At 34.7% G+C, this 13,944-nt stretch overlaps 3 protein-coding genes across 5 annotated transcripts; 2 read left to right on the top strand and 1 right to left on the bottom strand.

The window, feature by feature from the left end:
• Positions 1-1,832: 1,832 nt before the first annotated feature.
• LOC141691257 (uncharacterized) lies at positions 1,833-2,270 on the bottom strand. Its single transcript, XM_074495994.1, has one exon. It carries the CDS (start codon positions 2,268-2,270, stop codon positions 1,833-1,835), a length of 438 nt encoding a protein of 145 aa, XP_074352095.1.
• A 1,010-nt stretch (positions 2,271-3,280) lies between these two features.
• LOC141690291 (serine/arginine-rich SC35-like splicing factor SCL30) lies at positions 3,281-9,302 on the top strand. 3 transcript variants are annotated; one of them, XM_074495006.1, is made up of 8 exons: positions 3,281-3,417; positions 5,947-6,114; positions 6,275-6,352; positions 7,492-7,656; positions 7,761-7,801; positions 8,077-8,149; positions 8,230-8,406; positions 8,916-9,302. In XM_074495006.1, exons 2-8 carry the CDS (start codon positions 5,954-5,956, stop codon positions 9,037-9,039), a joined length of 819 nt encoding a protein of 272 aa, XP_074351107.1. In that variant the 5' UTR covers positions 3,281-3,417; positions 5,947-5,953; the 3' UTR covers positions 9,040-9,302. The 3 variants fall into 3 exon arrangements, with proteins under 3 accessions (XP_074351107.1, XP_074351106.1, XP_074351105.1); XM_074495005.1 differs by having other exon boundaries at positions 7,758-7,801; positions 8,919-9,302; XM_074495004.1 differs by having other exon boundaries at positions 7,758-7,801.
• Positions 9,303-11,138: 1,836 nt separating this feature from the next.
• Positions 11,139-12,670, top strand: LOC141692434 (delta(12)-fatty-acid desaturase FAD2-like). Its single transcript, XM_074497275.1, has one exon. It carries the CDS (start codon positions 11,197-11,199, stop codon positions 12,346-12,348), a length of 1,152 nt encoding a protein of 383 aa, XP_074353376.1. The 5' UTR covers positions 11,139-11,196; the 3' UTR covers positions 12,349-12,670.
• Positions 12,671-13,944: the final 1,274 nt, after the last annotated feature.

The following is a 13,944-nucleotide window of genomic DNA, read 5'->3' as shown; positions in this document are numbered from 1 at the left end:
TGTTGGATTCAACACTGTCGGAAGTTTCAGCAATATCAGGTAAAAGCTCAAATTCATAATCAAAACCAGATGTCGAAGTCTTCAAATCAACAGGTACTGGAGATAGAACATTCATCGTTGATTGTTTATTATAAGGAAACACTGTTTCTTTTAAAAATGTCAAGCAACCTGTATCTTTTTGTGTAGGTGGATAACCCAGAAATATACAAGGAATACCTCTTCCTTTAAATTTGTCTGAATGAACAACAGGATTTGAAGAAAACGCCAAACAACCAAATGTTTTGAATTCTATATAATCATGATATTTATTATACATAATCTCATATGGAGACTTGTTCTTTAATACTGAAGACGACAGTCTATTTATGATATGAACTGATGTCAACACAGTCTCCCCAGTATGTAATATCTAATTCTGACTGAAACTTCAGTGCTCTAGATATTTCAAGGATATATCTATGCCTGTGTTCAACTCTGGCATTCTGTTGTGGTTTATATGGACATGAAGTCTGATGTACTATACCTCTATCAGCATAAAACCTCAAACACTTACCATCTTAAAATTCCAATACATTATCAGTTCTTATTGTCTTAATGTATCCTTTAAAATGAGTAACTGCATAATTGTAAAATGCTTGCATTGTGGAAAAGAACTCAGACTTATGTTACAACAGATAAACCCAAATCATCCTAGAGTTATCATCAACCAATTTCAGAAAATACATGTATTTGCCCCTTGTTAAAACTCTGTAAGTCCCCAAGACATCTGTATGTACCAAATCAAATGGTTTGTCATCATGTGAAGTACTTAGAGAGAATGGTTGTTTTGTGACTCTGGCCATTGGACATGTGATACAAACACGTGGCAAAACTTTCTGAACCCTTGACTTGATTGACTGAATCTGCATTATTTTATCCCGTGGAGCATGTCCCAATCTGTTATGCTATGTTTCATACTCATTCTCATAAACAAACTTAGTAGCAAAATTTTAGAATTTTCCTCTGACATAGCAGTATGATTGCACATGTTTGTAGAAACAAGCACTCCAGTCATATAATACATACCATTCTTTATATATCCAGTTCTCAGCACTGTCTGATTCACCTTGTGAACAACCAAACATTTGTCAGGATGGAACATCACATGACACACATTATCATGTGCCAGCTTGTGAATTGAAATCAGCTTGTGATGAAACTTTGGAACATACAGAACTCCCAATAATTCAGACCATTACCCAAAAACACATCTCCAATATGTGAAATCATAGCAGTACTTCCAGTAGGCAATTTATTGTAAGATCAGCTGGTGCTTTCTTGACATTAGACAATATTGAAAAATCAGATGTCATATGATCTGTAGCACCAGAGTTTATAATTCATTCATTGTAAATTTTTATCAATTTGTGCATTAGCACACATCACCATACCAGAAATGGACTATCAAGGTCTGTATTGTCAATTTCATTTCTCTTAGATGTAGAAGGCAATATCCTTAATAACTGTTCCAATTTCTTAGCAGTTAACATGATATTTTCCTCCTCAACTTTACCACTTTCTTGACTATTCAAAGCAGCTGAATTAGCCATCCTACTATAACTCTGACTTTTATTAGTATTTTGGCCTTTATCCGCATATGATCTTTTTTTATTTACTCCTCTCTTGAACTTACTATGACACCTAGAACCAATTATCTTCCAACAATTATCTTTTGTGTGACCTTTGCCTCCACACTTTGAACAGACATATACAAAACCTCGATCCCGATCTGTATTCCTATCACTCATTCTACTAAACATTGCAAGCAAATCAGATGACTTCATAGTTTCTCTCTATGATTCTTCTTGTTGAATCACAGAACACATTACCTTTACACTAGGTAACAGACTCATCATTAAAATTTGACTTCTCTGTGAGTTATAATTCTCGTCTAATCCATTCAAAAATTGAAACAGTTTAGCTTCTTGCTTCTGCACATCCAAAGCCTTTAGAATCACCTGAATATCTCCACTCATGGTACGAATCACAGGATATACGTTCATATCCTCTAATTCTTCCCATATTGTACTAATAGTTGTATAATATTCAACTAGAGATGATCCATTATGTTTTAGACTAAAAATCTCTCGATTAAGCTTGTATTTACGTGATCCATTAATAACTTGGAATCGTTGTTCAAGTGATTTCCAGATCTTAGCAACAGAATTAACAAACAATATACACTCCTTAATTGAATCAGAAATGTTGTTATGAATCCAAGAAATTACCATATTGTTACATGTATCCCACTGACCTGCTTCAGTATTATCAGTTGCACTTCGCACTTCTGTTCCTTTCACAAATCCTAGCTTCCTCTTCGAAGATAATTGAATCTCGATGGATCACTTCTATGTTCTATAATCTCCTGCACCTTGGAGCTTCGAGACACTAATTAATGTAGGTCCGTCACTCGGATGAAGAAATAAAGGATTTTGCATATCTGCAAATGAAAAAAGACTGTTAGACGCCATTATTGTGAGCTTGAAAGCTTGATTTAAACAACAAATATCAGCAAAATAATCGCAAGATGATTATCAAACAACTCGTAATCTTCCTTCAAGACGATAATACAATGATTGAATCAATCAATTACTGCTCTGATATCATAAATAAATGCAAAGCAATTGAACATTTCAACATTGTAAACATCTCAAGAAATTACAATTACATCATCTTAATCTGGAAATCAGAATGTTCAAGCTAATATAACTGAGATGCTCTCTCTCTCTTCTATAACAAACTCTCTGACAAACTTATTATATGAAATGACCATGGTACCCTGAATCTCATACACCTAATTACTATAATGCCCTTGACAGTTGACCTTATGTTGACCTTGTCACTTAATCCGATCGTGGTCATAATTGATGTCCTCATTTAATAATAACAACTAATAATGATTGATATAAGTCTTATGTCAAAAGATCGTGATCATAATTGATGTTCTCACTTAATAATAACAACTAATGATGATAGATTTAAGTTTTATGTCATAAGGGTCCAGATACACGTCAAACATAATTTTTTATGTTTATTTCTAAATGAAAATTATTTTTTACTACATTCGAGGTTATTTTTGTATCAAGCTGCAAAATTGTATTTATGTAAAAAAAATAAAAAAAATCATATTTTTCCAAATTAAAATAAAAACTTATTTTTGCAAAAATAATTAAAAAAATTCGTTTTTTTATAAAAACTTCAATCTATGAATGGTATTTTTGTAATCAAGCAGCAAAAATTACACGCGTGAACTCAACAAGACCCTGTTTTACCCAACCCGAACCTGTCCGTATTTATAACCTATTTCGACAAACATCTTAAACTGCTGCAATTCAGATCTGTCAACAAGTCTCTCAACTTTCAACTCTCAACTTACAGGTAAAACCCATATCATATATATATATACATGTGTATATATACATATGTTCTTCAATTTGTCTCTTTTTCAGTTCTGTTTCAAATCTGTGAATTATAATTGTTTATTTTTTATGTATTTAATTTAGGGTTTATGTAGCAAGTTCATTTACCAGTAATAGAGTTTGATAGTTTTAATTAGATATTATTAAAATAAATTATAAGATATTAATGAAGGATAAATTATCTGGGATTGTAGTGTTTTTAATTTAGGGTTTTGTGGTTGTAGCAAGATTTAGCAGTTTTTGTACTAGTATAGAGGGTGGTATTGTTAATTTTCCCTTGATTTGTCGAATTCGATATGTCCTAATATGTGCATTTTTTGTATTAGTGATAAAGGGTAAAATGTTAATTAGCCCTTGATTTGTAGAATTTGATATGTTGTGATGTGTTGAATTTTATATGTCGTAATGTGTTTTAAATCTGGGCATTTCTTATTTTTGTGATAGTTTTCTTGAATCAGAATCGTTTATGTGTTAATGGGTAGTTCTAGGCACATTATTTGCATTAACTTAAGTTTATTATTTGATAACATATGAAGAAATGAAAAGAATCAAGATTAGTGTTGGTGGAGTTTGAATGGTTTAGGTTATACGGTAAGACTACATGTCTCCCTATGCAACTCTCAGTAAACTCACATCTATAGTAAATTTAACGAAAACCGCTTTTAAATAGTTCTTTTTTATTGTTTCAAAAAAAAAAAAGTTCTTTTTTATGTTTTATCAATTTTTGGCATAGTAGATACTTAGATTTGTTCACTTTTGTTTTCTATTTAATCTGGTAAGTTCTCGGGTTCTCAGTTTTTGGTCAGGTGTCATCAAATAGCACGAAAATGGATATATTCTAATTTTCCTTTTTTTATTACTTTTTTATTTAAGTTTAGGAATTTGTGGTGTATTGTGGTATTTTGACTAGTAACTGACGAGGAAAACAGCATAGTTACATACTTTCTTTAAAATGAAATTTTAAGACAGGTTGAAATTCAAACCTGTTCTTGCCACATGCTTTCATCTCTGTGCAAACTAATTAGAAGTTTTCAACATATTATGCTGTTTGACGACATTGCAATAAAGAAAAAATGAAAGATCTTTTGGTGTCAAATGCATTATAAGATTTTTTTAGTGCGCACTGCAGCCCATTTATTCTCTGGGTTGAGTGATTACCTTAGATTGTAGTCAATTTTCCTATAATAACTTGTACATGACGTAGTGTGTTTTTTTGATTATGTTTAATGATTATCGAGGCTGTGTTCCTGAGAATGTGGCTATTTTCTTTCTCTCTTTGTCCCTCGTTTATTTCAAGGAAAGAAGTAGGTAAAATTTGACTCTATTTCTCCCGGCAACAAAATTTTCCAAAACCGGGAAGGTTGGGAGAGAGAAACAAGTTAGTATAATAAATGTGTTGATCATTTAGCATATCTCCGCTTTCTTTTCTTCTCATTAAAGAACTCGGGAACATAGATAAGAAAATCATACAATTTTTTTACTTTTTAACTTATAATTTTTTTCTGCTCTGTTATTCATCTAATAACTCAAGAACACATTGTGGGCGTAATACCTGTTTTAGATTCAAAGGACTGTTTGGAAGTGGGTCCGGTCTCAGTGAACTTTTTGATGATTTGCGTATTATCATTTTATTGGTTTTCTTACTTGTATATTTTTGGAGACTTACACAGACGAAACCTTGTTTTCATAGGTGTCTTCTTTATATTTTGGCAAACACACAGATATCTAGTGCTAGTTAGAAACACTGTTTCATCTAGCACATCCAGTTGACCATTTATGATTTAACAAATAGATAACCCGAATTTTCTAGAAAAGGAAGACTATTAGTTATTTCTAACTGTTCTGTAATTAAATGTTAATTTGTGTTTGTTAGGAATATGGTGTAATATAGGTATTATTGTAGTAGTTACCTACAGATTACGAATCTAGGTAGTTAATACTAGTTATTACGATTGCTATCTAAGTTACGGTGAAGTCTTATATGAGGAGATGTGATCTTCATTTCTAATCAGCTTTCATATACATGAGTATTGTTTCTCTCTACAATTTTTTTTGATGAGATTATCCTGGGAAGTGACTCAATATCGTAATCCCTATTACCTAGGCCTTCAGTACATCAGAAATTATTTCCACACACTGAATGTTATCATGGTCGAACTCCAGATAATTTGATTGTAATTGAGGCGAACAATTTTAAAGATATTTTTAAGATGAATGATGACTAAAATGTGCTAATTACGCCACGTACAGGCACATACTTTTTGATGAAGAGTTTTCCTTCTGGCCATTATTAAATTCTCTAAAGCCCATTACAAATTATTTAGAAATTTCTTGCTAGGGTACTGATGTTTGTAGTTAGTCAAGTTACTTTAATTATGATCGTTCAATTTCATTATCTATTTTTGAATTCTTCTCTTGTTTGTATACATATATAATATATCTGTGTAAGTATATTGCTCTCTGATTGAATGGTGGTTCTGTTGTCAAGATTCGTCATGCGAAGGTATAGTCCACCACGTTACAGCTCTCCTCCTAGGAGGGGATACGGAGGCCGCCCAAGAAGCCCTCCAAGAAGGGGTTATGATGGGGAGCGTGGAAGGAATCAGGAGCAGAACAATGGTAGCCTCTTAGTGCGCAATATTCCTCGGGATTGCAGGTGAATTTGGTTATGCATGATTTTGCCTTGACATTTACCTACAGAGTTTCTATTCCGTGCTGATTTCCTTGGTTGGAGGATGATCTTACCTCTTATGTTGCTGATATTGTCGTGGTGTAATCTAGTAACACAGTTACATTCATGTTTCTCTCGTTTGCAGGCCAGAGGAACTTCGAGTTCCATTTGAAAGATATGGAGTAGTTAGAGATGTATATCTTCCCAAGGACTACTATACAGGGTACACTTTTGATATTTTATTGGGGTTCCACGTATCCATTGCTACCTCAGCAAATAATAAAATAAGTTGATATATCCAGTAACTGTCCTAAATTGTTCTAACTTGCAAGGCACGTGAGCTTGTTGGCTGACAGGCTGAGTAACTGAAGCTGTGTTCTTGCTTTTCTATCTGATTAGGCACCTCCATTACTATTTTGTATTTTAGTTTTTGAAAAGATTAAACTTATAAAAATCTGTATTGATCACATGTGTTTAGAATTTGTTGATTCCTGTACACTTGTCTTTGCCATATTTGCCTCATTTATGATTGATTGTTATTTATTCTGTCGGGATTGCTGCACTAGATGTATGACATCGAGAATAAAGGCCATGTATCAGTATTATCTTGGTCACTGTTAATTATGTATAAAAGCTGTCACTTGTCAAATAAGGTTTTGCAGCCTGTGTGCATCAAGCTGTAACATGGTTTAGATTCAACTTGAACTTGATGTTTTGGTTATCGAATATTTAGATACAGGCAACTTATGGGTCTGGTTTTTAACAATCTATGAGGTTTTTCTTTTTCTTAGTAAGTTATGTTTTGAACTGGTTTGCCAGGGGGTATTGGTTTGAAGTTATAAACAAGTCCAAGCCCCACATTTGATGAAGGCGTACTGTTATATTATTGTTTAAGATTATTGTTCTCCAAGGCTGGTAAAGTATTCTTTCAAGTGAAGAATATGCGTTTGGGAAGAAAATAACATATAAATATACAAACCAATAGAAGTTTTGTGAGGGAGAAGATTGATTGTTGCCCAACTGAAGACAAGTTATGGAGAATTTATAAGTTTGGGACAATGTTGATTTCAAGTGCTTCAAATATTTACAAGCGTGTGAAGAATTTCAAGTCCTTTGCAATTTGCATCTTTTGATGTTGCCTGTAGAAAAAAGGTCAGCCATTTGTATTTTAGCAGCGTCTATGTGCTTCATTGTTGAGGTGCTCTAGAGCTGATACTTCTAATATTTAAAAGAAGAAGGTATCTCATGACATGACAATTGCCAAGAAATTCATTAGTTAACCTGGATCTGTTTTCTTGTAAAGATGGTCATAATTTCTAATAATAAAAGTGGCCCCCTAATTCTTTGTATCTGTGTATGCAGGGAGCCTCGTGGGTTTGCATTTGTACAGTTTCTGGATCCCTACGAAGCAGCAGAGGCTCAGTATCGTATGAACGGGCAATTATTTGCTGGGAGGGAAATATCCGTGGTTGTTGCTGCTGAGACTAGAAAAAGGCCTGATGATATGCGCCGTAGAACTAGGACAGGGTAATAATCTTTCTTTCAGTTTAGTGGATTCAAATTATACATTTTGACATTGTTGTTTCTATAGTATTCTAAAATTTATATTTTTTTAATTTTTTATTCAGTAGAGGACCCTCAGGTTATGAAGGGCAGAGATCATCCTATTATGGTTAGTTGTTTACAGTGTTCCAAGTAATAATTATGTAATTGTATCACTGATCCATCGATTTTCGGCTTATTTTGTTAATATATGAGATTTCTTGCATGTCCTTCATTAAAACACATGTATCTTTACCCTAGGAATATAACTGGAATTTGACGGATAGATTTAAAGTTCGCGGCGTTTAGTTGAAGCAGCTGATTCTTTTGATTTAAAATCTTTGGGTTTTACCATAGTGTATGTTATATGCTTGTATCATGTCTTCATAATGCACTCCTCTACAGGTCGTTCCCGTTCTCGCTCGCGTTCACGTTCCCCGCGTTATCCTTCTGGCTCTAGAAGTCGTCGTCGCTCAAGGTAATAGTTTATGATTTGGAAATGTAGTTCCCTTGTGATGTGCTTAAATAAGTAAAAATGGTTTTCCTTGCTGATTTCAGATCCTATTCCCCTGCCCCAAGACGGAGGAATGACTACTCCCATTCTTCTGAAAGAAGGAAGGACCCTAGATCACCAAGGGATCCTCCACCAGAAGAAGATGCTCGTCATGCCCGTAGGTCATATTCTCCAAGCAGCCGAAAAGATGCAGCAGATCGAAATGCCAAGGATTATGCTGAGTAAGTGGAATCATCTCTGCATTATATGCTGAATTAGCTTACATGCATTAAACATGTGTACTGTTTTTGTCAACATGATGCATACCCTTTAAGTTAAATTATGTGAACCTTGAGATGAATCATTTTTTTTTTAAATTTGAAATTTTAGGAGCCCCAACTTTCATGTTAAGATCTTAGTTCTAGAGCTGCTTCCTAGTTTCTAAGATATGTGTGTACCATAGCCATGCAGAGTGAAGTGCTTGCATATAATTGTAGAGGTTGTGGAAACTTATCTTTTCTTGTTTTTCCAGTTCATTTGGTACGGATGATGCCCTTGTAACCTGCACTTGTTGTCCTTACCAGTATGTAGTTGTAATATTTAGGTCGTGCTCTACAGACTTTGGATTATATAGGTGTGGAGCACATGAAGGGATTTCTGGTTAATTGTTGTTATATGGTATTTTAAAAGTTTTTTAATTGAGTTGTATTGTCTTTTAATTTATTAAAAATCTTTTTCTATGCTATTTCAGTAGACCTGCTTATGAGTCTGATGGAGCTGGAACCCATTGGAAGTTATCTCCTGGACGTGCAATAAGATCACCTTCTGGATCTAGATCTCGGTCTGCTGATATATCACCTAGGCAAAGTAGATGAGTGGAACTGTGAAAGACATGTTGAAGTTGGGAAATATTAAATAGACGAGTGAAACTGCGAAACACATGTTGAAGGGAAACTCTATCCCTACCTATTTTGCATGTTGGTACTTGTACTTGCTAAAGCAGCTCAAGACTTGTGTATTATGTGAATCTGGTGTGTGGAAAATCTGGTCATGTTGTCAAGTCAACTTGCATCTTAAGTCTTAAACTTGTTTGCCTTTATTGAATTTAGACCTTATGGAGTGATTTAAACTTTCGAAATTAACTTGAATATTAGCAGTGCTGTAAATGAAGAACTGGAGTCTATGCTGTTCCTTTTTCTTGGAACTGGGATCCGCATTCTATAGTTCTTCACAGCCCTCCCGGGACTTCAATGTTACGTAAACTTACGATTCCATATTTTGTGGCCTGCTTGGACCAACTGTTTTGGAAACGTAAAAGCATTGATGAGAGGTGACTCATGAGTCTTATTATCAGAGTTTAAATAAGATTTCATTGCAGTGAAAACGTGAAGAGGATTAGTCATTAGGCGTAGAGGTTGTTTAAGAAAACAGATTACAGCACTTAAGACAGTGGAGAGACTAATATAGTTGATCTGCATGGCTGTTAACATTGATGATTGAACATGACAAATCTAAGTGTGGGGAAAGAGAATATGTACAAGTCCAAGAGTTAGCGCCCGCCAGTCAGTAATGCAGGCTTCGTGCATGTGTTATGGTCAAATTACCATCATTTCATGAGGCCCGGTCCAGTCCTCATGGTCTGCTCCTTGTATTTCTCGTCTTTCTTGGCGGCTACAAATTTCACATTTCTTATTTTTTTTAGTCTTAAGAGTGTCTTAATCTTGTATATAAACATAATTTCTTCGATTTTTACTCTATGCAGAAGTGAGCAAAAGATTTGTGAACATCTCTTTCTATTGGTTCTGGGGTAATAACTTGCCTGATGCATCTCTAAGAGACTCCCAGTTAGACTCCTAGATATAAAATAAATAATATGATTCCTCGTAAGTTAGTAAGTTGATTTTCGTGTTAACTCCAACGCTCTTTATTTTGCGCCCTAACTAATATAATAGTCATATTTCATATCTCAAATCTCACTATAACAAATATATGAACCGATACATATATTAGTGAATATTTTATTAGTAGAAATGAGTTAAGAGGTAACTCTTAAAATAGAGCTGAGAGAATAGGCTCTTAAAGTTTTTAAAAGCCACCGGGAGTTATTGGAGCTCCATTTTTTTCAGTTAAAAACTTGTTTAGAGAGTCTCCTTGAGATACTCTTTGGGGGCGTTTCGATTGTTGTGCGGAATCGGAATGAGAATAAATGATACGAGAATGAGGTAAATATGAATCTTAAGGTGGGAGATGTAATTTAACCAACTCGAGGGAATGAGATTCCACATTTCATATATCAAAATTAGTAATTCAAATACCAATGTTGATTTTGAGTTTCCGATTCTCATTAATCGGGCTAATCAACCACGAACAAAACGCCTCCTTTTATAATTACGTATGTTCAGTGGTTAGTAAAATAGGTTATACTTTGAATAGCAATCAATTACACATATAATTATAATGGGCATTTTTGAAAACGAATTGTAATCTCCTTGCAAATCTCTCCCGATTCTCTCGACTGGCATTTCATATCTTTGGAAGATCGATCGTCAACTTTCAGATCCTTTTGGGAGAAAGAACAGCTGTAGCAAATAATTAAGATAGATTACATGTAATGAATCAGCACTAATTTCTATTTTATTAGGAGTAAACAAATAATTTGACGGGATCAAAATCTAAAATTTACTTGTACAATCTAAAAAGATTGTGTACTTGATAACATGTTACTTTACAAGAGAAGCGCCCGCCAGTCAATGATATACTGGTACTGCATATGAATTTTCTAGTGTCACTTGAGTTTTAATTCCCATTTGCATATATTTGATGGCGTGCTATATTTTCAAATTATTCTCTGGCAGTACTAATTTGACTACAAATGTATAGACAGTCCACCTTCAAACTGATTAAAATAGACATGTGTCACAAGTCATACAATCCCTATATATACCTTCATTTAGTTTACAACCTCTTCAAGCAACAAAGCAATTTTTATAGAGTCGTAGTATAAGAGTTAATACATACAAAAAGCATTTACAATGGGTAAGGGTGGGCGTATGTCAGTTGAAGACAAAAATGAAGAGAGCATTAATGTTGGTCGGGTTCCTCATCAGAAACCACCATTTACAATAGCAGATATCAAGAAGGCCATTCCACCCCATTGCTTTAATCGCTCGCTCATTCGTTCTTCTTCGTACCTAGTTTTCGACATTGCTGTTTGCTTCTTACTCTACTACATTGCCACCAATTACATTTCTCTCCTCCCTGCTCCCCTTTCTTATGTTGCCTGGACTGCCTATGTTTATGTCCAGGGTTGTTTTATGTTTGCTATTTGGGTGGTGGCACACGAGTGCGGTCACCACGGCTTTAGCGACTATCACTTGTTAAACGATACTTTAGGCTTTATTCTACACTCCCTTCTACTAGTTCCTTATTTCTCTTGGAAAATTAGTCATCGTCGCCACCATGCCAACACCAATTCACTTGATCGCGATGAAAATCATGTTCCTAGGTTCAAGAACACCATCAGATCATACTACCATCACTTCAACAATCCAGTAGGCCGAGTCTTTATCATCGCATTTACTCTAACCTTAGGATGGCCTTTGTACTTGATTGTAAACATAGCCGGAAGGTCTTATGATCGTTTTGCATCCCACTTTGATCCATACAGTCCTATCTACTCCGAACGTGAACGAGCTCAAATCATGTTATCCGATCTTGGATTTGTTGCAGCCTGTTACGGACTATATAGGATTGCAGCAGTGAAAGGATTTGCATGGGTTTTCCTAGTGTACGGTGCTCCATTACACGTAGTTAATGGTTTCCTTGTGATGATTACGTTGTTGCATCACACTCACCTTTCATTGCCTCACTACGATTCATCGGAATGGGATTGGTTGAGAGGGGCTCTAGCAACGGTTGACAGGGATTATGGAATTCTAAACAAAGTGTTCCATCACATAGCAGATACACATGTGCTACACCATTTGATCTCCTCCATCCCTCATTATCATGCTCAGGAAGCCACAGAAGCCATTAAGCCGGTGCTCGGCGAATACTATCATTATGATGGAACTCCGTTTTACAAGGCAATGTGGAGAGAAGCTAAGGAGTGTCTTTATGTTGAAGAAGAGGCCGAAGGTGACAACAAGACTAAAGGTGTTTATTGGTACAAAAATAAGCTCTAAACATCGAGGCTGGCGCGACATTTACCCAATTTTTTATTTTAATTAGTTTAATTACTTGAACTCTTTACCATTTTCCAGTTTATGTAGTTATAGCTTGGACCCAATCTGGCAATCTGCCAGAAAATATATGTAAAAACACATTAAATGTACGCATCTTTGACGGGAAATGGTTGTGTTATTACTGTCGCCGTCGATTGAGAAGCGATAAAAAATTCCTAGCTACGTACTATGGTATACACTTCCCTAAACACAAGCTCATGTTTTCACATTTCACTTGTGTGTTGAAAGTTATTTTCTGCTGTGTCTTTGTGTGACCTCTACATGTCATCTAGACATGCACCTTCCCTGACCATTTCAAAGTAATAGATCCCCAAATATGTGCAGGGTATAATTAACATTATGCAACAACGAGATAATTATATTAATTAGGATTAACAAGAATAGGCAATCAATCAAATAATGAAATAAAACACGAAGGCGAAATAACAAGATAAATCAGTAACTGAATTGACAAAGAAAGCAAATAATATTTAGCTCTAACAAAAGTTTTAACAAATCTGAAAGAATCAAAGTCGCCTATCCTTCGAGAAGTCTATATTGTTCTTAAAGAGATTATTGTTCCACTTACGCTGTATTGGGTTGTAGCAATATAACTTTCAGGATAAAACATCACAGAGCAATGCGTTCGCAATCATGTAAAACTCAACAACGACATGTACCTCAGTTCGCCCAAAAAATCCATGTTATAATCTGTATGTTATGGAGGAGAAAGAGAGAGAAGTAGCAGATAGGGTATTCACAAGTCTGTGTTTATTATATCTTATTACAAACATTTAGTTTTGTATATAATACAAAACTAAACGTAACTGAATATATTACATTAATTAAAATAAATATTCTAACTTAATATACATTTAATAGAATATATTTCATAATAAGAAACGTAACAGTCAGCCCATCAGTATTTACCCACAACAAATCCTAATCCAGGCGTCAGGATTTGTCAGCCCAACAAATTTTGACCAATATTTATTCCAGCAAATCAGAGTTTGTAATTTTTTATCAGCAAATATTGATATTGCCTGTTACACAGATTCAATATTCATATAAAACAATATAATAAGTCATTAACTATTTTAATTAAACAAGCAGCAAAATTACTAGCCATGGTCGCCTCGCGTATGCGAGATGCCGAGACATTCGCCCTTCGACCCGAGGCGAGGCGTGGCGTGGCGGCAGCGCGTGTGCGTGCGCGCGAGGCACACAATAATACTATACACACCCACATGCCTTAGTAGTTGTATACTACTCTTGCAAATGATACTATATAAAGTACTTAACTTCTCTTTACATTATCAATGTGGGATAAACCCACACTATCCATTTCAAACTATTAATTTCACCTCAAATTCTATATGGATTACACTAAGAAAATGACTTAGATCCAAACATGGAAATTTAAGTTCTTATAACAAGAAACAACCTCCAACAATTAATTTTAGAAAATTACATCAAGAACATGTCTAAAACATGCCTTAAACTTTTCATTTTCAAACAATATGTGGAGTCAGGGCCTACCTTAAGTTATAAGATGTT

The sequence above is a fragment of the Apium graveolens genome, chromosome 10 (assembly GCF_009905375.1).
Source record: "Apium graveolens cultivar Ventura chromosome 10, ASM990537v1, whole genome shotgun sequence".
In the NCBI taxonomy this organism is placed as follows: Eukaryota; Viridiplantae; Streptophyta; class Magnoliopsida; order Apiales; family Apiaceae; genus Apium; species Apium graveolens.
This window is presented reverse-complemented; position numbering and strand designations above follow the sequence as displayed.

Bases quoted from the DNA above. Each gene is read 5' to 3' on its own strand.
- LOC141691257 (XM_074495994.1), bottom strand. From the start codon at position 2,270: ATGGTAATTTCTTGGATTCATAACAACATTTCTGATTCAATTAAGGAG.
- LOC141690291 (XM_074495004.1), top strand. From the start codon at position 5,954: ATGCGAAGGTATAGTCCACCACGTTACAGCTCTCCTCCTAGGAGGGGA. The intron at 6,353-7,491 runs GTACACTTTTGA...CTGTGTATGCAG, and splicing joins CCCAAGGACTACTATACAGG to GGAGCCTCGTGGGTTTGCAT. The intron at 7,802-8,076 runs GTTAGTTGTTTA...ACTCCTCTACAG, and splicing joins GCAGAGATCATCCTATTATG to GTCGTTCCCGTTCTCGCTCG.
- LOC141692434 (XM_074497275.1), top strand. From the start codon at position 11,197: ATGGGTAAGGGTGGGCGTATGTCAGTTGAAGACAAAAATGAAGAGAGC.